This window comes from Nyctereutes procyonoides, unplaced genomic scaffold (genome assembly GCF_905146905.1).
Source record: "Nyctereutes procyonoides isolate TBG_1078 unplaced genomic scaffold, NYPRO_anot_genome, whole genome shotgun sequence".
NCBI lineage: Eukaryota > Metazoa > Chordata > Mammalia > Carnivora > Canidae > Nyctereutes > Nyctereutes procyonoides.
Window position 1 is genome coordinate 14,898,982 of NW_026575128.1, and position 23,519 is coordinate 14,922,500.

Consider the following 23,519-nt stretch of genomic DNA (forward strand, 5'->3'; position numbering starts at 1 on the left):
TCTTTCTTGACTGTCGGCTTCAAACCCTGACATCTTTCCTACATCAGTTTTCACTAGATAAAAGTGAAAATTGTGGGCAGCCTGGGTGCCTCAGCAGTTTAGCACTGCCTTTGGCCCAGGGTAAGATCCCAGGGTCCCAGGATAGAGTCCCACCTCAGGCTCCCTGCATGGAGCCTACTTCTCCCTCTGCCCGTGTCTTCGTCTCTCTCTCTGTGTGTGTCTCTCACGAATAAATAAATAAAAATTTTTTCAAAAGTGAAAACTGTGCAACAAAAACAGCATAAGCAAGATTAGAAGACAAATGACAAAGTAAGAAAAGATTTTGCAGTATTTAACAGTCAAAGGGCTCAAATGTTACTTTGTAAGAAACTGCTATAAAATCAAGCCTGGGGGATCCCTGGGTGGCGCAGCGGTTTGGCGCCTGCCTTTGGCCCAGGGCGCGATCCTGGAGACCCGGGATCGAGTCCCACGTCGGGCTCCCGGTGCATGGAGCCTGCTTCTCCCTCTGCCTGTGTCTCTGCCCCCCTCTCTCTCACTGTGTGCCTATCATAAATAAATAAAATTAAAAAAAAAATCAAGCCTGGGTGGCTCAGTAGGTTAAATGTCTACCTTTTACTCAGGCCATGATCCCAGGGTCCTGGGATGGAGCCTGCATTGGGCTCCCTGCTCAGTGGAGAGCCTGCTTCTCCTTCTCACTCTCTCCCTCTGTGTACCCACATGCACTCTCTCTCTCTCAAATAAATAAAATCTTTTTTTAAAAAAGGGTATTCGAAAATAAAATAAAATAAATAAAAAAGGGTATTCGAATATACTCAACAATGAAAGAAACACAAATCATTCTCCCCATCAGATTGATAAAATTAAAAATAAATCTCCAGTGTTGGGGACAGTATGACAAAAAAGATCTACTCATATACTATTGATAGGAATTCAAAATCGTATAATCTTTCTATAGGATAATTTCATAATACATAGTAACATTTATTTATTTATTTTAAAGATTTTATTTATTTATTCATGAGAAACACAGGGAGAGAGAGAAACAGGCTCCATGCAGGGAACCTGACATGGGACTCGATCCCGGGTCTCCAGGATCACATCCTGGGCTGAAGGTGATGCTAAACCCTTGAGCCACCCGGGCTGCCCTTTTTTTTTTTTTTTTTTGCATCCTTTCTGATACACCAATTTTTAGGAATTTACTCAAAGGAAATAATAAAGTGACAAGGATATTTACTGTGCTGTTAAAGAAAAATTACTCAAATGTTCTAAGGACGGAATTGGCAAAATAAATTATTGTACAAAAAATAAACAAAATTTAAAAAAAAATTATTGTACATCCATACAACAAAATGATGTAGCCACAAGGAGAAAGTAGATCTGTGTTGTACTAGAAAAATGTCTACAGGGCAGCCCCAGTGGCGCAACAGTTTAGCGCCGCCTGCAGCCCGGGGCATGATCCTGGGGTCCTGGGATCGAGTCCCACATTGGGCTCCCTGCATGGAGCCTGCTTCTCCCTCTGCCTCTCTCTCTCTCTCTCTCGTTCTATGTGTCTCAATGAATAAATAAATTAAAAATCTTAAAAAAAAAGAAAAGAAAAATGTCTACAATATGTTAAATGAAGGGGAAAAATTAAAAAGGTGCTTATCAAAAGCAGGTTTGGAAAAAAAAAAAAAAGCAGGTTTGGCACTAGTTTTATTCAGGTCATTCAGCTCCAATGATCAAAGTCCTTGGGCTTCAAAAAGCCAGGGTGCCATTTCCTGCCCCTGGATCAAAGTTGTGCACAACGCACAACGCACAACGAGGGAGGAGGCTGGCCCTGAGCCTAGGGTGGGGGTGGGGATTTCTTCTCCAGCTCTGACAAGGCCATGACCGAGCCCAGGAGCCAGATCCCTGCACTGGAACCCAGATTTCCTTCTCTGGCCAGAATGTGGGTGAAGGTTAAAGCCCTAGATACTTACTGGTGCCCTTCCTGCTTATTTAGGACAAGAAAGTGACTTCTCTGAGCTTTGTTAGTGCTAGGCTTTGGAAATCTGTTTTCCTTTTCCTAGGGAACCTAGCAGATAAGCCTTTCCTATGAGGCTGCCCTTTTAGGCACAGACCAGCTATAGCCAGAATACTCGTCTTGGTCACGTTCTGTTTGAGGAGAGATAGTGAGTCCATTTCTGAGGGGCAAGAAGATCATGAGATTTCAGAGTTCCCTGGAACACAATAGTAGGTACTTGATAAACACTATGCTTCATATAAGCCTCGGCTTCCAGTAAGATCCTAGGAAGCAAAATAGTTTCTTCATTTGATAAAATACTTTAAGATCTGAACTTTGGACTGACAAACTATTATGACTTAATTGACCAATTAGTAGCTAATTAGAGCTCTGGAACTCCCAGGCCAGGGCCCTATCTAGAAACCCTCTTGGGACTGAAGTAGAAAATCTAGTGTGTAACACTTACTGATCAAAAATATTTTCCAGTGAAAGTCTCCACACTGGCTTTTCCCACCTAAGATACTAGGGCCCCAATTCTTACACTCTGAAAAAAATGCTTGTACTCCCCCGCCTCTATTCCCAAGAGGAGGAGGACAGAGGTCATAGTGTAATTCTCAGGCCCAGATTAGTACTACTCCTGTCAGTGGTTCTGGATCACTGTCCAGACCAGAATGGCTGTGGTTGGCTCAGTTTTCAGTGGAGCTGATTCATAATGCTTCTCCCGTCGCCCCCCACCCCCCAACACCCGGGGAATACAGAAAGTAGTATTAAAAACGTGGGAGGGCTGGGTTTTTTTATTTATTTATTTTTAAGATTTTACTTATTATTTGATAGAGAGTGGGAGCACAAAAGCAGCAGGCAGAGGGAGAGGGTGAAACAGGCTCCCCACTGAGCCAACATGACATACAGTGACATGAGTCCAACAGGACATACAGGGGGCTTAATCCCAGAACTCTTGGATCATGACCTGACCTGAAGCCAGACACTTTAACAATTAAATGACCCAGAAACCCCATGCTTTTTATTTTATAGTTAATTATTTAATCTTGCTAGCCTATGGGGGAAGGCAGCAGGAACCTCAGTTCTTGAAAGTAGGGAAATTGTAACAATGATTAACTCAGCAAATACCTGTTCAGTAATTTCTCTGCTGTTGGTAATGAATAAGGAACTTGCACACCTATGACAGATAAAGGTGAATGGGGTGATGATAGGATTCCATCAGCTTTCTGGCTCCAGCTTGGTCCCATGACATTCAAAAATAAGATCACTGGGTTGCCTGGGTGGCTTACAGGTTGAGCATCTGCCTTTGGCTCAGGTCGTGGTCCCAGAGTGACCAGATTGGGTCCCACATCAGGCTCCCCTCAAGGAGCCTGCTTCTCCCTCTGCCTATATCTCTGCCTTTCTCTGTGTCTTTCATGAATAAATAAATAAAATATATATTTTTTTTAATAAATAAAATATTGAAAAAAAATCACTAAATGTGTGGCTAGTCACCTGAGAGCAATTCCCTTCTGCCTGAGGTATTCATACATTTACTCCACATTCACTGAGCATCAATTCCTTTCAGGCCATGTGCTGGATGCTGGAGGTGAAGAGGTAAAGATGTGGTTCTGCCCTTAAGGAATGGACAGTCCAATGCAATGGTTCTCAATCTATTTTCTCTTTGATGCTATGGGGTACTTGCTACTATCATATCTTTGACTTACTAAGATCATGGTCATGGGGGGAAGCAGGAGCCAGAAAAAGAAATAATAATTATGGAATGATGTGATAGGTGGTATCTGATAGAAATAAGCACAGAGCACTGTGTATGGTAGAAATACCATGGGGAAGGAGCACTGAAAATCAGGTTAGGAACAGGGAGGTTATCAGTAAAGGTGTCCCAGAATGGTGACTTTTGAACCCACTTTTGAGAGACAAGCAAGAGTTAGGCAAATAAGACTGTGAACAGGATGCAGGAGATCTGTAACATTATGGTACTCAGGGATTATACACTTGTGCTTTATAGTTAGAACAACATGGAGGGAGGATGGACAGGATGTCAGATGGTGGAGGTTATATGTGTCAGGATAAGGAATACTATGCTGAATATTATGCTAAGCTCAGAGCTCTGGGGAGATGATCAGCAAGGGGGTTGGAAATCACTTCACATAAGGAACAGCTAGGGAAATGGGTCTGTTTAAGTTGATGAGAATACTGAGGGGAAAGAAACCTTTTGGTTTATAGCATGTACAGGCTTTTTTATTCTGTGTTACCTCAGAATTAGAAAAGGCCAACTTTTGGGGCACCTGGGTGGGTCAGTCAGTTAAGTGTCTGATTCTTGGTCTCAGCCTAGGTCTTTTTTTTTTTTTTTAATTTATTTATGATAGTCACAGAGAGAGAGAGAGAGAGAGAGAGAGGCAGAGACACAGGCAGAGGGAGAAGCAGGCTCCATGCACCGGGAGCCCGATGTGGGATTCGATCCCGGGTTTCCAGGATTGCGCCCTGGGCCAAAGGCAGGCACCAAACCGCTGCACCCAAGGATCCCATCAGCCTAGGTCTTGATCTCAGAGTTGTGAGTTCAAGCCCTGGCTTGGCAAACCATGCCTGATAACCTGGTTCTGGACAGGTTACCAGACTTCCAGTGGTGTCTTTGGTCAGGTGCCCAAACTGTTCAATCATATAGGATGGCCTTGCTTCCTATCTCACTCTGGTCTTAAGAGTTCTCAGATTAGGGTTTACTCATCAGCCTTGATGTTCCTCTGGGGAAGGTGGAAGGAGAGAATGTGGAGATGCTTCTAGTTGCAGAATTATAGTTTACTGGGAGCTAAGGGAACATGACTAAGGGCGCCATGAAAGGCGGGATCCCAGTTTGTGGTTAGAGGTGTGGTTGAGGCTAGGAATGAATCAGTGAAGCCTCCTTGCCCAGTGGTAAAGCTCTCCTTTTCCATCAGTACGCTTTCAGAGCCTTTTGTCCTTTGTCTTCTTTTCCTTCCCATCTGTCAGTGGCAGAGTGGCTCTCAGAACAGCCAAAGAGTCATTAAAATGGGTGTGAGCCTTTCTGGTCTCAGTATCATTAGTCTCCTAATTGCAATGCTTCTGACAGTCAAGGCACTCTTTTCTGGAAGCTTTAGCAAAGATTTCTAGAAGTATGAATACATGAAAGAAATACATTATTTTTTTTTCTGCTTCCAGGCAGAGAAGACCCTACCAGCCAAGACAAATGGGCCAGAAGGTTAGATAGGCTAGGAGTCCTCAAGTCATTTATTTGACTTTCTCTAGCTCAACTTGGGGTTGAGGTTCTCAGCTTGGGGAAATTTTGTCCCCTAGGGCACATTTGGTAATGGTGGGGGGTGCGGTTTGCTCCTGGCATCTAGAGGACAGGATATCAGGACACCTGGGTGGCTCAGTGGTTGAGTGTGATCCTGGAGTACCGAAATCGAGTTCTGCATCAGGTTCCCTGCATGGAGACTGCTTCTCCTTCCGCCTATGTCTCTGTTTCTCTCTCTGTGTGTCTCTCATGAATAAATAAATAAATTAAAAAAATAGAGGGCAGGATATTGCTAAACATCCTATCATGCCCTGGACAGCCCCCCACACTCCCAAAAAAGAATTATCAGGATCAAAATATTGATAGCACTGATGCTGAAAATAACTGATAAATGCTTATGTTTATAAGGATTTGGTAAAAAAAAATATAAGGATTTGGTTTTGGGAAACCTGGTGGCTCAATTTTTGAGCTTCTGCCTTCGGCTCAGGACATGATCCTGGGGTCTTGTGATCGAGTCCCACATTGGCTTCTTTGCATGGAACCTGCTTCTCCTCCCTCTGCCTATGTCTCTGCCTCTCTCTGTGTCTGTCATTAATAAATAAAACTTTTTAAAAAATTATTAAAAAACTCTTAAAATATATATAAGGATTTGGTTTTAGGGGGTAAAAAGGATTTGAGCCATAGTCTCTGAAGCATCAAATCATTAGAGTAGAATCCCACTTTAACTGTATAAACATAGGCTGCAAATCCTGCTGTTAGTCCAGCTTACTGATACACCACCATGGTGCTTCCATGAGCAATTCTGCTTTAATGCTCTGGTCTCAACTTTCTTCGTGCATTCATTCTAGTTCTCCTAAAAATGGGGAGACGGAAGAGGGAGGAAGAGAAGACAAATCAACACTTTATTTTTCTTGGGATGCCTGTGTGGCTCAATGGTTGAGTGCCTGCTTTTAGCCCAGGGTGTGATCCTAGGGTCCCAGGATCGAGTCCCACATCAGGCTCCCTGTGTGTCTCTCATGAATAAATAAATAAAAATTTTAAAAACCTCATTAGTTTTTTTATAAAGATTTTAGTGGGGGAGGAGCAGGGGAAGAGGAAGAAAGAGAGACTCTCAAGTAGACTCCCTGCTGAGCCTGGAACTCGACTTTAGAACCCTGAAATCATAACCTGAGCCAAAAACAAGATTTGGATACTCAATCAACTGAGCCAGCCAGGTGCCCCAAATCCATTAGTTCTTTGACAGACTCAGATGATAGGTTGGAGCCAAACCAAAAAATTTTGATACAGATAACGATGATCATAAGAATGGTTAACTTACTCTGTGAGAGATAATTCTGTTACATCATTTTCATGAGGACAAAACTAAGGCTGAGGGGAGTTACATGGGATCTCATTTATCTATTATCTATGTTTGTGTAATAAACTACTCTAGAACTCTGTGAGCCACCCAAGTCAGGGAGACTGTATTCTACAGGAGAATACTATAGTTCTTTTATTTATTTATTTATTTATTTATTTATTTATTTATTTATTTATTTATTTTTATTTTTTTTAGAATACTATAGTTCTATGCAGCTGAATTGCCGCCCCTTTTTAGGTGTCATGGACAGTCCAGAGAGCACCAATATGAGCACCTAGGAGTCAGTCATCATGGAAGTGTTCAAGTCAAGGCCCAGAGACGATTAGGCCTACTAAAGAAGGGATTCTGGTAATGGGTAGAAAGTTGGATGTTAAGCTCCATGCTTAGTGTAAGGCATGGAGGGCAGGGCCTAGAAGAGTACATGGCACATGGTGGGAACTAAAATTTAAATTAGTTAACTGTGATTCCTTCCAACTCTGAGGGTCTAGAGCTCTATATATTTTTTGAGGAGATAACAGTTCATATGTAAATATTTAATCATGCAAGTAACCAAGAGTTATAGTATTTCCTTTTTTTTTTCCTTTTTTTTTAAAGATTTTATTTATTTATTCATGAGAGACAGAGAGAGAGAGAGGCAGAGACCCAGGCAGAGGGAGAAGCAGGCCCCATGGAAGGAGCCCGATGTGGGACTCGATCCCGGGACTCCAGGATCACGCCCTGGGCCAAAGGCAGGTGCCAAACCGCTGAGCCACCCAGGGATCCCGAGTTATAATATTTCACTTCATGAATGGTCTGCAATACTGGAAACATTACTACAAACAGGGTTGCTGTGCTGCCCAATTCTTGGGACACTATTCATGGAAAACATAAAGTGAATATCACCCCCTAAAGCTGTGTGACACAGAGGCCCTTATTGTAAATATAAGACAAGTTTAGTAAAATAAAATGACACCTGTAGAAAGGGTAGAAGATAAAAACAGTAACTGAGGCAATTAGAAGAAAGCATTTAGTTTTAATGGTATATACATTTACCGTTAATGGTTTATAGGTATAATATAATGCTTTATAAATTTATGATAGATTATTATTAGGTTAGCAACTCCTATTGTTAAAATGATCACTGTTACAGGACATTTGCTTTATACTCCTACTGAACTGCCTTGCCTGCAGTATCTAATTAGCTATAAAGAAGGGGCAATGGCTGTTCATGAGTCAGTTAACTGCGCTTACCATAGTAAATCAGTGCTGCGGTATTTTGTTTAAATGAAGACCAGGGCAGCCCGGGTGGCTCAGCGGTTTAGCGCCACCTTCGGCCAGGGTGTTATCCTGGAGACCCGAGATCGAATCCCACGTTGGGCTCCCTGCACGGAGTCTGCTTCTCCCTCTGCCTGTGTCTCTACCTCTCTCTGTGTGCCTCTCAAGAATAAATGAATAAAATCTTAAAAAAAAATAAATGAAGACCAGATGATGTCTAAGAACATCTTATGAACAAAGGTTTCATGCTAGCTTAAACAGAGAAAGGTGGTGGGAAAACTGAGTCACCATCATAAGGTACAGGCAATTACAGTTATGCAGAACCCAGGAGGAAATGCACCATAGCATTGGGGCCATATTTGGGGAGGATATGGCTTATGGCTTATAGAAATCTTATCTTGTATATTTCTTTTTTTTTCTCCATCTTGTATGTTTCAATTTGTAATAGTTCAGCAACAGGAGTAGTAATTAACAAGGAAAACATTTTCATTAAACAGTATTTTAAATTATTTTTGGGATGCTTGCCCTGTGTCCTGAGCCGAAGGCAGGCGCTTTAACCGCCAAGCCACCCAGGCATCCCTAAATAAATAAATTCTTTTTTTAAAAAAATATTTTATTTATTTATTCATGAGAGACACAGAAAGAGGCAGAGACACAGGCAGAGGGAGAAGCAGGCTCCATGCAGGGAGCCCGACATGGGACTCCATCCTGGGTCTCCAGGATCACGCCCTGGGCTGCAGGTGGCACCAAACCGCTGCGCCACTGGGGCTGACCCAATAAATAAATTCTTAAAAAAAAAAAAAAAGTTAGGTGTAGGGAGTCAGATCTTCTGAAGAACTGAGCTGGGAACTGGTGCTTCATCCAGCAAAGAGCCATACTTACTTGAATTGGCAGAGAAAAATTTAAGAGCCTCATGTCTAAGAAATAGAGCAAAACATGATTCATGCAAGCATTTTCTTAGTAACTGCCCTGCCACCAAGCAATTTTTTTCCAAGTAATTCTTCCTAACAAATGCCTCACCCAATGCTTTCAGCAACCAGCAACTTAGTAACAGATATACACCTATTTTTTTTTCTTTTTAAGGATTTTAGAGGAAACTTACTAAGTAAATTTCCTAGGTGGCAGCTTGTGTGGCTACTATTTGACTTTTCAACACATTCCTTTTTAATGTTGTTGTTACCCTTTCCCAAGTGCAGGCAATTTCAGTGCTGATGGTGGGGACCAAAGGAAATTATTCTTAGAAACAGTCTATCTTCATGAGTGACTTTTCAGCCTTCTGCATTCTGGCCAAGGTGTGATCCTGGAGTCCCTGGATGAAGTCCCACTTCAGGCTCCCTGTGTTGAGCCTGCTTCTCCCTCTGCCTGTGTTTCTGCCTCTCTCTTTCTCTCTCTCTCTGTGGGAACCCCATGTGGGACTTCATCTCGAGACTCAGGGATCATGATCTGGGCTGAAGGCACTCAACCACTGAGCCACCCAGGCATCCCTCTTCTGGTTTGTTTGTTTGTTTGTTTGTTTTATTTATTTATTTATTTATTTATTTATTTATTTATTTATTTATTTATGATAGGCACACAGTGAGAGAGAGAGAGAGGCAGAGACACAGGCAGAGGGAGAAGCAGGCTCCATACACTGGGAGCCCGATGTGGGATTCGATCCCGGGTCTCCAGGATCGCGCCCTGGGCCAAAGGCAGGCGCCAAACCGCTGCGCCACCCAGGGATCCCCCCTCGTCGGTTCGAGTTTCCTCTTCCCCGGTGGTGGTTGGGGGGCCATGATAGAGGCAGTGTGGACATAATGTATTTATTACATGCTCCTATTTTATATCGAGTGCTCTGTTATGTCTTAGGGACATGAGGTGAGTGTAACCCAAACCTTACTTTCCAGAAAGTCAATGTAGCAAGAAGAGACAGGCATATAAACAAACATATAAAATAGCTTACGAGGGCAACCCCCATGGCTCAGTGGTTTAGAGCTGCCTTTGGCCCAGGGTGTGATCCTAGAGATGCGGGATCGGGTCCCATGTCGGGTTCCCTGCATGGAGTCTGCTTCTCCCTCTTCCTGTGTCTCTGCCTCTCTGTGTCTCTCATGAATAAATAAATAAAATATATATATTTTTAAAAAGAGGTATTTTGTATAGCTTCTGGCCTTACAGGATGTTGTTTTGGGCACAAAGGACGGAATGATAAATTCTGGGGAGGAGCAAAAGCCAGAACAGCTTTCCAGGACTTCTGGGGATGAGCCAAGGTCCGGAACAGTTCCAGAAGTCAAGCTTCGGCGGTCTTCAAAGACATTTTCTCTAGTCCCACTAGGAGGGAACAGATTCTTCATATTTGAACAAAAGCCTGAAGTCTTGAAACAGCGACACATTGTTCTGGGTGTTACAATCCAGCTAGGAGCAAGGAAGAATTCTAGTAATAACAGCTAACGTTTCTAACGTATAATTAGAACTAGTAATTGTGCTAAGTAAGCCACAAAGATGATCCCAAGGAATTACTAGTTTTTTCCATTTTACGGGTGAGAACAATCAAGGCTCTTGTTTGAAAGCCACACATAAAATGACAATGAGTTTTAATTCAGGAAACAGACTACGGAGCCCCAGTTTTTAAAACCACAAATCAGAGGAGTGAACTGATCAGATTTCAGAAAGATTCCCTCTAGCAGCTGCGTTAGGAGTGGGTGGGAGAAGGAGAGCAGCAATCCTGTAAGAATAATGAAGGAGGTTGTCTAGGTACTGAGGCAGCACTGGGGCAGAGGCTGCGGGGATCGGGGTGGCGTATTTGAGAAACACTTGACAATTTTAAGTGCTTGATGTGGATTAGACGTAATCCTCCGTGGGGCAAGACCAACACCGCGGTCTGGGTCTTGAGGGCAGGACGCGCAGGAGACCCTCGCAGAGATCCCAGAGTAACAGGGGCATTGGGGCCTCGAGACCGTCGCCCTCGGCTCCCCGACCCTAACGGTCGACAGCAGGGAGGGGGATCCCAACCTTCCGAGCCCGAGCCCGCCCACCGCGAGGGAAAGTGCTGAGTCATTCTGGCGGGGCGCGTTGGCTGGGGCGGGGGCGGGGCCAGATCCCCCTTCCCTCTCCTCCTGCACCCCCAGCCCGCTCTGACTCTCGCGAGAGCCCCACAGGCTATAAAGGCAGCGCCCCGCGCACGCCTCACGCGTCTTCTTCCTGACTGGTTTTCGGCGGTTAGTCTACTCAGCGCTGGTGAGAAGGTTCTCCACGCCCCGGTCGTCGTCTTTTCCTGTTTCTTCCAGGGTCCTGCCCTGCTTGGCTTGGGTGCTGTGACGGGGGAGGTGGCTGGACGAGGTCTGGCGCTCGAGAGTAGTTAGGCGGTCCGCGCGCCCTCCCTTACCGATGCGGGGACCTGTGTAAACCCTGAGGCTAACGTCGGTTCGAGTTTCCTCTTCCCCGGCAACGCGAGCGGAGGGCGCTCATTGGCGCGGCGAGGGGGCCTCGTGGTAGTGGTGGGCTCTCCTCAGCTAGGCTCCTTCCGGGCGGGCTCAGGAATCTTCTAGAGTGGACCTGGAAGCTGACCTGAGGCTACCCGCCTGTCGTGTGGTGGAGGTGATGACTGTTCCCGGCCCTCCGCTGGGCCTACATGGGCAGTTTCCGGTACTGATTCCCTGCCCTGGCTTTATTTTTTGCGTTTGTGTAATAGGGTTGTAGTGATCTCAAATTTGTCAAGACTGCTTTTTTCTTTTTTTGGGGGGGCGGCTAGTGCTTTCCGAAGTACTGCGGTGGGGTTTCTCATGGGAGCGGCAGGAGGGAACCTGAAGCGGGATTTGGGGGCGTGCATTTAGCCTTGGAAGTTCATGGGCAGATCCACGGAGGCCCACGCCGCCTTGAGGTCTAACGGTCTTTACCCCGCCGAGTCGGTCTTTAGTGGACGTGGGAACCACGTGGAAAAGCAGGTTTGGATGAGGAGGTCGTATATGTTAGGATCACACACCCCCTCTGTATTTGGTCGCCAAATTGCAACTTGTCTTACTAGGGTTTTTTTTTTTTTTTTTAAAGGTGTTAGGCAATAGAAAGTTTGCAATAATAGATGCTTGGTTTTATGCACCAAAAAAGTTTGGGATTTGGAAAATTAGCTTCTTGAGCCTTTCAAACTGATGACTTACTGGTTTAGATCTTAATTCCTTAACTTTGTGTTGACCTGAGTGAATCCAGTGCAGCATTGCTTTTTAGCAATGATTTGTTTTGCAGTAAGGATTTTTTTTTTTTAAGGTTAAGTAATCTCTAAATCCAGCATGGGGCTCTAACCCACAGCCCTGAGATAGAGTCACATGCTTCCAACCAACTGAGCCAGCCAGGGTTCCCAGCAATAGACCCTTGTTCTCCTTGCTGCTCCAGAATCCTGGCCCTGAGGTCAGAAACCCACTTTTTTTTTTTTTTTTAAGATTTTATTTATTTACTCGTAGAGACAGAGAGAGAAAGGGCAGAGGCACAGGCAGAGGGAGAAGCAGGCTCCATGCAGGGAGCCGGACATGGGACTCTATCCCGGGTCTCCAGGACCACACCCCAGGCTGCAGGCGGCGCTAAACCGCTGCGCCACCGGGGCTGCCCAGAAACCCACTTTTGAAAGGACTTCTAGGGCTTAAACACAATCTTTGAAGTTTTGCAATTTAGCAGATGGGGATCCTGTCTCTTAAAGACTTGGATTAGGGGGGCAGCCTCGGTGGCCTAGCGGTTTAGCGCCGCCTGCAGCCTGGGGTGTGGTCCTGGAGACCCGGGATCGAGTCCCATGTCCGGCTCCCTGCATGGAGCCTGCTTCTCCCTCTGCCTGTGCCTCTGCCTCTCTGCCTGCTTCTCTCTCTCTCTGCCTCTGAATAAATTAAAAAAATCCAGAGTTGGATTAGGGGTGTGCGGTCTCTTGGGCAAATGTACCTGGAGAAAGGTCATGTGGACTTCTTGAATTCTGAAGACAGATAAAGATGCAGTCCAGAGAAAGGGCAACATGACAACTTCTAGAGATCAGACATTCTTTCTCTGGAGCTTTTTGCATAATGAGAGTACAGAAGAAGAAAATGTCACTGCATAAATGATCGTTTAGAAAAAGTAAGAGGTTACTTCAATTTTTAAAAATTGCTGTTCTTAAATTTTTTTTTAAAATTTTTATTTATCTATGATAGTCACAGAGAGAGAAAGAGAGAGAGGCAGAGACACAGGCAGATGGAGAAGCAGGCTCCATGCACCGGGAGCCCGATGTGGGACTCGATCCCGGGTCCCCAGGATCGCGCCCTGGGCCAAAGGCAGGCGCCAAACCGCTGCGCCACCCAGGGATCCCGAAATTGCTGTTTTTAAAGGAAAACAAAAGCTGATGTTCAGAGAAGTATTCTGATTTTTTTGTTTTAAGAGTGAGCCTTCGAATGCAAGGGAAGGGAAGAGAGAGAGAATTTTAAGCAGGCTCCGTGCTTAGCCTTGAGTTAATGAACTGGGTTTAAATCAAGAGTCAGATGTTTATTTTTTATTTTTATTTTATTTTTTTTAAGAGTCAGATGTTTAAAGGACTGACCCACCCAGGCGCCCGTAATACTTGGTTTTGTTTCATAGCTTTCTCAGATGCGTCTTACTAATATAAAAAAATTAGTATGTATATTTAGGGCCACTGGATAATTCTTTTATTTTGTAGCTAAGTGTCTAGGTAGAAGGGTGTTGGTTACTTAGAAAAATAAGGCTTGTTTTAATTTACTTTTCTCCAGCCCATAGCAAGATGTCTTCAGGAAATGCCAAAATTGGGCATCCTGCTCCCAACTTCAAAGCCACAGCTGTTATGCCAGATGGCCAGTTCAAAGACCTCAGCCTATCTGACTACAAAGGTAAGAGTAATTATATTAGATTTGGTTTTTTTTTTTAAAGATTTTTTAAATTTTTATTTATGATAGTCACACACACACAGAGAGAGAGAGAGGCAGAGACACAGGCAGAGGGAGAAGCAGACTCCATGTACCAGGAGCCCGACGTGGGATTCGATCGATCCCGGGTCTCCAGGATCGCGCCCTGGGCCAAAGGCAGGCGCCAAACTGCTGCGCCACCCAGGGATCCCTAGATTTGTTAAAATGGAATTATTTTCCCATCTAGGATGGCTCATTATATTTCTGTATATCTGTTAGGTTTGATTGTAAAACGACTTCTCTCTCCTAGGTCAGTCTTCAGAGTAGGTGGCTGTTTTTATGTTGAAATGATGTAGTGATTACTAACCATGATGATGGATAATCCTGTAGGTTCAGACTGCTTATGGGAAAAGCCCATGCTTTGTTATGCCTGGACATAATAGCTCAATTATTTTCTCAGTACTCCTCAATTCTATTGGAGATACTCTCATTATGTCATTGAAAGCTCAAGTCTTGGGGCGCCTGGGTGGCTCAGTTAGGCATCTGCCTTTGGCTTCTGTCATGATCCCAGATCAGAGCCCTTAATCCAGCTCCTTGCTGAACAGGGAGTCTGCTTCTCCCTCTCTTCCCCCCACCCCACCCCCTTGTGTGCACACACTTTCTGTTCCTTCAAGTCTTTGGAGCTTACACCATTAATTTTTTGAGATATGTATGTCAGAAAAAAAAGAGATGTATATCAGAGCTGCTGTATTATTAGCAGAGGTTTAGGCATATTCTCCTGTTTTGCCCCAAGAGAAGAGTTGGAACAGTTTTCTTTTCCTGTTAAGTTTCAGGTAGACCTTGGCAATCTGATAAAGCTCTTCCTCTTTTTTTTTTTTTTTTTTTAAAACCTTGCAGTCCTGGAATGAGGGGAGGGTTTTTCTGAGATAGTTGATGTACAGATTCCTTAAAATGCAAATCTGAAACTCAGGTGTTAAGTGTACCTTTTAACTTAGTGGTGCAATAATTAGTTCCTGGATTCAGTTTATGGGAAGAACGTGTGACTAAGGTTTCCTAAGACATCACACTTGTTTGGAATGAGAAGCAGTTAAGAAGGGGCCCAATGGAGGGAAGCTTCTCTGGCAAACAAGGTAAGTAACACCACAGGGAGGAGACCTTGGCCCAAGGGTAAAGGCATGAGGTTTAGAAAGAGCTGTTATCTGTTCCTCCAGGGCTTGACCTGCTGAGGCTTCAAACTGCTTGTTAGGAAAAGCCCTGGAGAGGTTGTTTAGATGAGGGAGTTTCTTGTAATTTTGGTTTTCAAAGTAAATGTCAAAAGTTTTTGATTTTCAGACATTGCTGCTACCTGGAAATGAGTGAATATTTGGCACTGTTTCAGTAACGCGGCCCTCTTAGGTGTGGTGAGAGGCTGGTTGGCCAGTTGAATATGTACTTCTACTGGTAATCTGCGTGACTTCTGGAAAATTTAAGCTAGAGATCCTGTTGCTTTATCAGAATTTTTTAACTTTTGCCTCAGACTTTTTGTTGTCTAACTAGGCTTGTTAGGAACATATTTGTGGTGATTTATTTTTTTAATTTTATTTTTATTATTTTTTATCATTTACTTATTCATGAGAGACGCAGAGGCAGAGACATAGGCAGAGGGAGAATCAGGCTCCATGCAGGGAGCCCGATGTGGGACTGGATCCCGGGACTCCAGGATCAAGCTCTGGGCCAAAGGCAGGCGCTGAGCCATCCAGGGATCCCTTGTGTTGATTTTTTTTTTTTTTTTTTTTAAGATCATTTAAATCTTACTGTCCTGTAATTGTGGTTCATAGTGGACTAAGTGCCAAAGTCTTTAGTTTCTCTTTGATCTCTATTGACTTGCATAGAATCCAGCATTTGAGGTTTTCCTATGCATTCATTTTAAGCGTTGGCATCAGGCTATCTAGTTAGGTAAATTGCATCCTTGGTTTTGCTGTTTTTCATCGGAGAACTTAGTGTTGTGCTAATTGTAACGAGATGAAAATCAGACTGAACAATGTTTATCTTCTAATTGGCAGCTAATGGGGAGGCAGGAAAATAAAGCACAGAAATGAAAGGAACTTTTTTTTTTCCATGCAGGCTCTCCTACCACAATTTTCTAAAGGTAGCTGCTAGGAGACCTCTGTGTTCAGTTTTGGCATTTAGCAGTTGTTGTCTACCATCAACTTAAGGCTTCCTTAAAAAATAAAGACTTTTTTCCATAGGAAAAGGTCTATAGGGTTTTACTGTTCTTTTTTTTTTTTTTTTTGATACTTTATTACTTTTTTAAAGATTTCATTTATTTCAGAGTTGAGAGTGTGCCTCCTGTGCAAGGGGGGTAGGGAGAGCCTCTCAAGCAGACCTCGTTCTGAGCGTGGAGTCCACCTTGAAATCATGACCTGATCCAAAATCCAAGAGTTGGATGCTCAACAGACTGAGCCACCTGGGCACCTCAAGATTTTTTTTTTTTTTTTTTTAAATTTTTTTTTAAGATTTTATTTTTAAGTAATCTGTGCAGCTAACATGGGACTCAAACTCAACCCTGAGATCAAGAGTCCTGCAGGGGCACTGTGGTTAAGAGTATGACTTTTGATTTTGGCTTAGGTTGTGAACTTGGTTGTGACCTTGAGCCTCCTCTCCTGTTGGGCTCTGCTGGGCGTGGAGCCTGTTTAAGATTCCCTCTCTCCTTCTCTCCCTGTGCCCCCCTCCCCAAAAGTCATGTACTCCACCAGGTGCCCCTTGGTTTTTATGCTTTGTAAAGTAAGTGTCTTTTCTTTCTTTTACTTTTCTTTCTTTCCTTTATTCATGAGAGACAGAGGCAGAGGGAGAAGCAGGTTCCATGCAAGGAGCCCAGGGCGGAACTCGATTCCAGGATCATGCCCTAGGCCGAAGGCAGGTGCCAAACCTCTGAGCCACCCAGGGATCCCTCAGGAAGTGTGTTTCAAAGGCAAACTTGTGGCTCTTTTTCTTCCTCCAGGAAAATATGTTGTATTCTTCTTTTATCCTCTTGACTTCACCTTTGTGTGCCCCACGGAGATCATTGCTTTCAGTGACAGGGCAGAAGAATTTAAGAAACTCAACTGTCAAGTGATTGGTGCTTCTGTGGATTCTCATTTCTGTCACCTGGCTTGGTAAATCTCCTGTTGATTTCACATATAAACTTTGAACCAAGTAGTAACTGGGACTGGGGTGGCTTTGACAATTGACTTGCTCAAATACTGCTTTCTGGCTCCTGATGGGAGTGCAAAGGCTCTGATTTCTTCCTTTATTCTTTTTATCTGGCAGCCGAGGAGAAGCAGCTTTGGGTTGCAGCTGAGTGTACCCTGGTGACGTTAACAGTCTTCAGGCACTCACTTTACTGTTGGAAAAAATTTTGTTTTCTGGGATAATTAGATTAGGAATGCTTGAAAAATGGGAAGGAATAAAGTTAATGCTTTTGCTACACAGTAGTTTGAATGAATGTGATTGTGTGTGTGCGCCTTTTGCTGTAGGATCAACACACCCAAGAAACAAGGAGGACTGGGACCCATGAACATTCCCTTGGTATCAGACCCCAAGCGTACCATTGCTCAGGACTATGGAGTCTTAAAGGCTGATGAAGGCATCTCGTTCAGGTATACACCTGCCAAGGGGGCTGACATTTCATCAAAATTATCTAATTGATGGGCAGCCCGGGTGGCTCAGTGGTTTAGCACCGCCTTCAGCCCAGGGCCTGATCCTGGAGACCCGGAATCCAGTCCCATGTCAGGCTCCCTCCAGGGAGCCTGCTTCTCTCTCTGCCTGTGTCTCTCTCTCTGCCTGTCTCTCTCTCTCTCTCTTTGTGTGTCTCTCATGAATAAATAATAAAATCTTCAAAAAAACCCCAAACAAACCTAATTGAATTGAGGGCCTTTTGGAGAAAGGTAGAGGCCTGATCTGTAAACTTTTTCTCCCTCCCCCCCCAGTTAATTCGTTGAACAATAATTGACCTATATCACTATATAAAATTTACTTTTTTTTTTTTTTTAAAGATTATTCGTTCAGAGAGAGCGAAGAGAGAGGCAGAGACACAGGCAGAGGGAGAAGCAGGCTCCCCGCAGGAAGCCTGATGCGGGACTCGATCCCGGGTCTCCAGGATCACACCCCGGGCTGCAGGTGGCCGCGCTAAACGCCTGTGCCATTGGGGCTGCCCTATTTTTTAAAGATTTTGAGTCCACTCTACCCAACATGGGGCTTGAACTCACAACCTCAAGACTGAGTTGCATGCTCCACTGAATGAGCCAGCCAGTACTCCCTTTAATGTATAAACTGTACAACACGATGATCTCATTTCATTATTCCTTTTTTTTTTTTTTTTAGTTTTTATTTATTTATGATAGAGAGAGAGAGGCCGAGACATAGGCAGAGGGAGAAGCAGGCTCCATGCACCGGGAGCCCGATGTGGGATTCGGTCCCGGGTCTCCAGGATCGCGCCCTGGGCCAAAGGCAGGTGCCAAACCGCTGTGCCACCCAGGGATCCCTCATTTCATTATTCCTTTAAAAAAGAAAGAAAAGTGGCTCAGTGGTTGAGTGTCTTTCTTTCTCATGAATACGTGCATTTTTTTTTTTTTTTTAAGATTTTATTTATTCATGTGAGACACAGAGAGAGATGCACAGACAGAGGGAGAAGCAGGCTCCATGCAGGGAGTCCAACGTGGGACTCAATCCTGGGTCTCCAGGATCACACCCTGGGCTGAAGGTGGCACTAAACCGCTGAGCCACTCGGGCTGCCCTCCTTATTTCATTCTCTATGCAGGAAGAAGACCAAGCCAGTGCAAGTCTGGGAGAGGCCAGCAGATAATCCTTTCTATTGAGTTTGTGTTCTAACAAAGCAATTTCTAAACCTGTATTGGATTTCCCTCAAACCTTCAATCTCTTTTTCCCAGGGGCCTCTTTATCATTGATGATAAAGGTATCCTTCGGCAGATCACTGTAAATGACCTTCCTGTTGGTCGCTCTGTGGATGAGACTCTGCGACTGGTTCAGGCCTTCCAGTTTACTGACAAGCATGGGGAAGGTAAGCCAATCCACCTGCTGACTTGACAACAGAATGGTAGGTAGGATAGGAAAGATGGCAGGAACAAGGTCTACCAAATAAAAGTGTCTCTTCAAGAAATTAAAATCTCTGGATTATAGTGGGTGGTTTGGTGAGGTAATGGAAAAGTTAAGGGAGGATAATATAAAGGCTTTTTGTTGACACTGCATAGTTCCAGCTTCTGCCCCTGCTCATTTAGAATCACTGCTGCAGCTGGTTTTTTTTTTTTTTTAATTTTTATTTATTTATGATAGTCACAGAGAGAGAGAGAGAGAGAGAGAGAGGCAGAGACATAGGCAGAGGGAGAGGGAGAGGGAGAGGGAGAGGGAGAAGCAGGCTCCATGCACCGGGAGCCCGACGTGGGATTTGATCCCAGGTCTCCAGGATCGCGCCCTGTGCCAAAGGCAGGCGCTAAACCACTGTGCCACCCAGGGTTCCCTGCAGCTGTTAACTTACTAAAGGCATGTAGGAGGATCTCCTAGGTGTGTAGAAGGGCAAAACAAAAAGTTTGAGAATTCCATCTCGACATAACAGCATGCCATTCTTTTTATTTTATTTTAGTTTAGTTTAGTTTATTTTAGTTTTTATTTTTTTATTTTTTATTTTATTTTTTTATTTTATTTTTATTATTTATTTTATTTATTTTTTATTTATTTATTTATTTTATTTTATTTTTTAATTTTTTTTATTTATTTTATTTTTTTATTTTATTTTTTATTTTTTTATTTTTTATTTTATTTTATTTATTTTATTTTATTTATTTTATTTTTTTATTTTATTTTATTTATTTTATTTTATTTATTTTATTTTATTTATTTTATTTTATTTATTTTATTTTATTTATTTTATTTTATTTTATTTATGATAGTCACAGAGAGAGAGAGAGGCAGAGACACAGGCAGAGGGAGAAGCAGGTCCCATGCACCGGGAGCCCGACGTGGGACTCGATCCCGGGTCTCCAGGATCGCGCCCCGGGCCAAAGGCAGGCGCCAAACCGCTGCGCCACCCAGGGATCCCCAGCATGCCGTTCTTGATAAGTGTTTATTGGGAGAAGAGATTAATCCCTTTGATCCATATTCGTTTTACTGTTTTTTTTTTTTTTTTTTTTAAGGTAATACATGACCACTTTTGAATTTTGGAAAGTAAAAATAGGATTAAGATAATTTGCCTAAAGACAATAGAGCTTTGATAATGTTTCTATTCACTTAAAATATATTCCAGTGTATAATGTAATTGTCAGATTTACAAGAATTACAATCCGTGAATAACTCAATTATGTAAATAGTTACATAAAATGTTCTTTTAAGGAAGGAGGGGTTCTAGTTAGGTTTCAGATGAAACATCAAGATTCTTTCTTCCTGAGATGATTGAGGATCAAAGATCACATTTTTATAAGCTTGTCCTACAAAATCTACATGTGACCAAGCTGTTTCAACTCAGAATTTTTTTTTTTTTTAAGATTTTATTTATTTATTCATGGGAGACACACAGAGAGAGAAGAGAGGCAGAGACACAGGCAGAGGGAGAAGCAGTCTCCATGCAGGAAGCCCGACATGGGACTCGATCCTAGGTCCCCAGGATCAGACCGTGGGCTGAAGGCGGCGCTAAACCGCTGAGCTATCCAGGCTGCCCCAACTCAGAATTTTTATCTAGCATTTGCTAGAGTGTGGTGGGCCTTTTTCTTCTCCAGCACTAGTACTTTCCTCCTTAGATTTTCATTACAATGTTGTAGTAAAGTACTGAACTACTTGGTCTCAGCTTTTGAGTTTGTAAGGTTGTAGCTTTATTTTTTTTTTAATTTTTAAAAATATTTTATTCCTAAGAGATATAGAGCGAGGCAGAGACACATGCAGAGGGAGAAACAGGCTCCATGCAGGAAGCCTGAGGTGGGACCCAATCCAGGAACTCTGGGATCACGCCCCAAGCTAAAGGCAGATGCTCAACCACTGAGCCACCGAGGCATCCTCTTCTTTTTTTTTTTTTTTTTAAAGATTTTATTTGTTCATGATAGACATAGAGGGAGAAAGAGAGAGGGAGACACAGGCAGAGGGAGAAGCAGACTCCATGCTGGGAGCCAGATGCGGGACTTGATCCCAGGACTCCAGGATCACGCCCTGGGCCAAAGGCAGGCGCTAAACCGCTGAGCCACCCAGGGATCCCCCCCCCCTTTTTTTAAATGTAATTTATTCATAAGAGACAAGGAGAGGCACAGACAAAGGGCAGAGGGAGAAGCAGGCTCAATTCCATGCAGGGAGCTTGATGTCCGACTGGATCTCCAGGACCACACCCTGGGCTGAAGGCAGTGCTAAACTGCTGAGCCACCTGGGCTGCCCCCCCCCACCCCCTTTTAAAGAGTTATTCATGAGAGAGGCGCAGAGACACAGGCAGAGAGAGAAGCAGGCTCCATGCAGGGAGCTCCATGTGGGACTTGATCCCAGGACTCCGGAATCTACGCCCTGGGCAGAAGGCAGGTGTTTTTCCGCTGAGCCACCTGGGCATCCTAGGTTGTAGCTTTTTGAGTTTTCCCCCTTCTTGGAGTGGAGTATAGTGTTGATAGAATGAGACAACCTTACCCTAAGAGTCACTCTTAGTTTTTTTTTTTTTTTTAATTTATTTTTTTAAAATTTATGATAGTCACACACACACACACACACACACACAACACTCTCTCTCTCTCTCTCTGTGTGTGTGTGTGAGAGAGAGAGAGAGAGAGAGAGAGAGAGGCAGAGACACAGGCAGAGGGAGAAGCTGGCTCCATGCACCGGGAGCCCGACGTGGGATTCTATCCTGGGTCTCCAGGATCGCGCCCTGGGCCAAAGGCAGGCGCTAAACCGCTGTGCCATCCAGGGATCCCAAGAGTGAGTTTAGTTTTTAAGGACTTAGGTCCTGAGGCTCCAAGTGCTTGGTCTATGGGGTATGGAGAACCTCATAACCTCTCAAATTTAATGTAACTGAGGACAAGATAGTTAAAATGAAGTGCTACTGATGTCAGATGAAGTGCACACGTGTACTTGGATTGAATTTGCCTTAATACTTTTTCTTTTAGGTGATAAATATTTCAGACTAATTTTCTAAAGCCCATTTCAGCTCTGATTTTGTGATACAGAACATGGAAGTTAAGAGTCTGAATTAGTGGTGTCTGCTGGGGGGACCCAAAAGTAGTGGCTTGCCTAGAGTGAAAAGCTTAACATGGATCAGTGACCATGATACCCAAAGGCACCATTTGTTGCAACATGTGTGGACTCTCAGTGTATTGAAGGAGCAGATAGATGGCTGCTGAGACTGCCCCCTGGTGGGGGATGAGATTCAGCACAAAGACTGAGGGAGCTGGAGAGTGGCAAAGTCCTTTGTTGGACTTTTACTAGTTCCTTACATGTAGGCTAGACTTTTTTTTTTTAAGATTTTATTTATTCATGAGAGACACAGAAATAGGCAGAGACACAGGCAGAGGGAGAAGGAGGCTCCATACAGGGAGCCTGATGTGGGACTCCCTTCCTGGACTTGAGGATCATGCCCTGGGCAGAAGACAGGTGCCAAACCTCTGAGCCACCCAGGGATTCTCCCCGCCCAGGCTAGACTTTTGAACCCAAGTTTTCATAACTCTGAAGCTTCAGTCTTCAGAGTCTTGGTTTGGTCTCTTCTCATCTCATAAGAACAGGCACAGCTTTCTGTGTGCAGCCTTTATGATTTATAGGATAGTTCCCACTTGAGAGCCTAATGAATACCAACCACTTTGTGAGATACTTTGCATGTATTAATTTTTTTTTTTTAAGATTTTATTCATGAGAGGTCAGCCCCAGTGGCGCAGCGGTTTAGCACCGCCTGCAGCCCGGGGTGTGATCCTGGAGACCCGAGATCAAGTCCCACCTCAGGCTCCCTGCATGGAGCCTGCTTCTCCCCCTGCCTGTGTCTCTGCCTCTCTCTCTCTCTGTGTGTGTCTCTATGAATGAATAAATAAAATCTTAAAAAAAAATTTATTCATGAGAGACAGAGAGGCAGAGACCTAGGCAGAGGGAGTAGCAGGCTCCATGCAGGGAGCCTTATGGGGGACTCATTCCCAGGGCCTCAGGATCACAACCTGAGCCAAAGGTACACATTCCAATCACTGAGCCACCAGGTGCCTCCATAAACCAACATTTTTTTTTTAAGATTTTATTTATTTTTTCATGAGAGACACTGAAAGAGAGGCAGAGACACAGGCAGAGGGGGAAGCAGGCTCCATGTAGGGAGGCTGATGTGGGACTCGATCCCGGGACTCCAGGATCATGCCCTGAGCTGACGGTGGTGCTAAACTGCTGAGCCACCCGGGCTGCCCCCATGAACTAATACTTAAACATAGCGTTTATTCATAGTAAATGTTGAAACTGGGAACCAGATTCATAACCACCTTTTTTTTTTTTAAGGTAATACTGAAAAAGTCAGTGTTCAGGGCTTTGTGTGTGTTGTAAGTTCTCATACTGAAGTTGCCATGATTGATGTCATTTTTTCTTGGGGGAGTCTTAGTATTTTGATTGTATTTGAAAGCTGGATTATGGTGGAATGCAACCAGTTCTTCTGGATTCCATATTGATTCAGAAAAAAACAGCACTCCTGGATATGAAACAATCAAGTGTGGCTTTCTGTCTTGTCACTGATAAGTGTTTTATTTGTATTTTATTTTATTATTTTATTTTATTTTTTAAATTTAATTTAATTGTTTAATTATTTAATTTTTTATTTTTTATTTTATTTTATTTTATTTTATTTTATTTTACTTTTACTTTACTTTTACTTTACTT

The 23,519-nt window shown here is 43.7% G+C and overlaps 1 protein-coding gene across 1 annotated transcript in view; it reads left to right on the forward strand.

Moving 5' to 3' along the window:
- The first annotated feature begins 10,946 nt into the window (after positions 1-10,946).
- Positions 10,947-23,519, forward strand: part of PRDX1 (peroxiredoxin 1) — a 16,695-nt gene continuing 4,122 nt past the window's right edge. Inside the window, exons 1-5 of the mRNA XM_055342004.1 lie at positions 10,947-11,055; positions 13,554-13,670; positions 16,666-16,819; positions 17,180-17,302; positions 18,593-18,723. Of these exons, the coding sequence (XP_055197979.1) occupies positions 13,565-13,670; positions 16,666-16,819; positions 17,180-17,302; positions 18,593-18,723 (514 nt within the window). The 5' untranslated portion in view covers positions 10,947-11,055; positions 13,554-13,564. The remainder of the gene's footprint in view (positions 11,056-13,553; positions 13,671-16,665; positions 16,820-17,179; positions 17,303-18,592; positions 18,724-23,519) is intronic.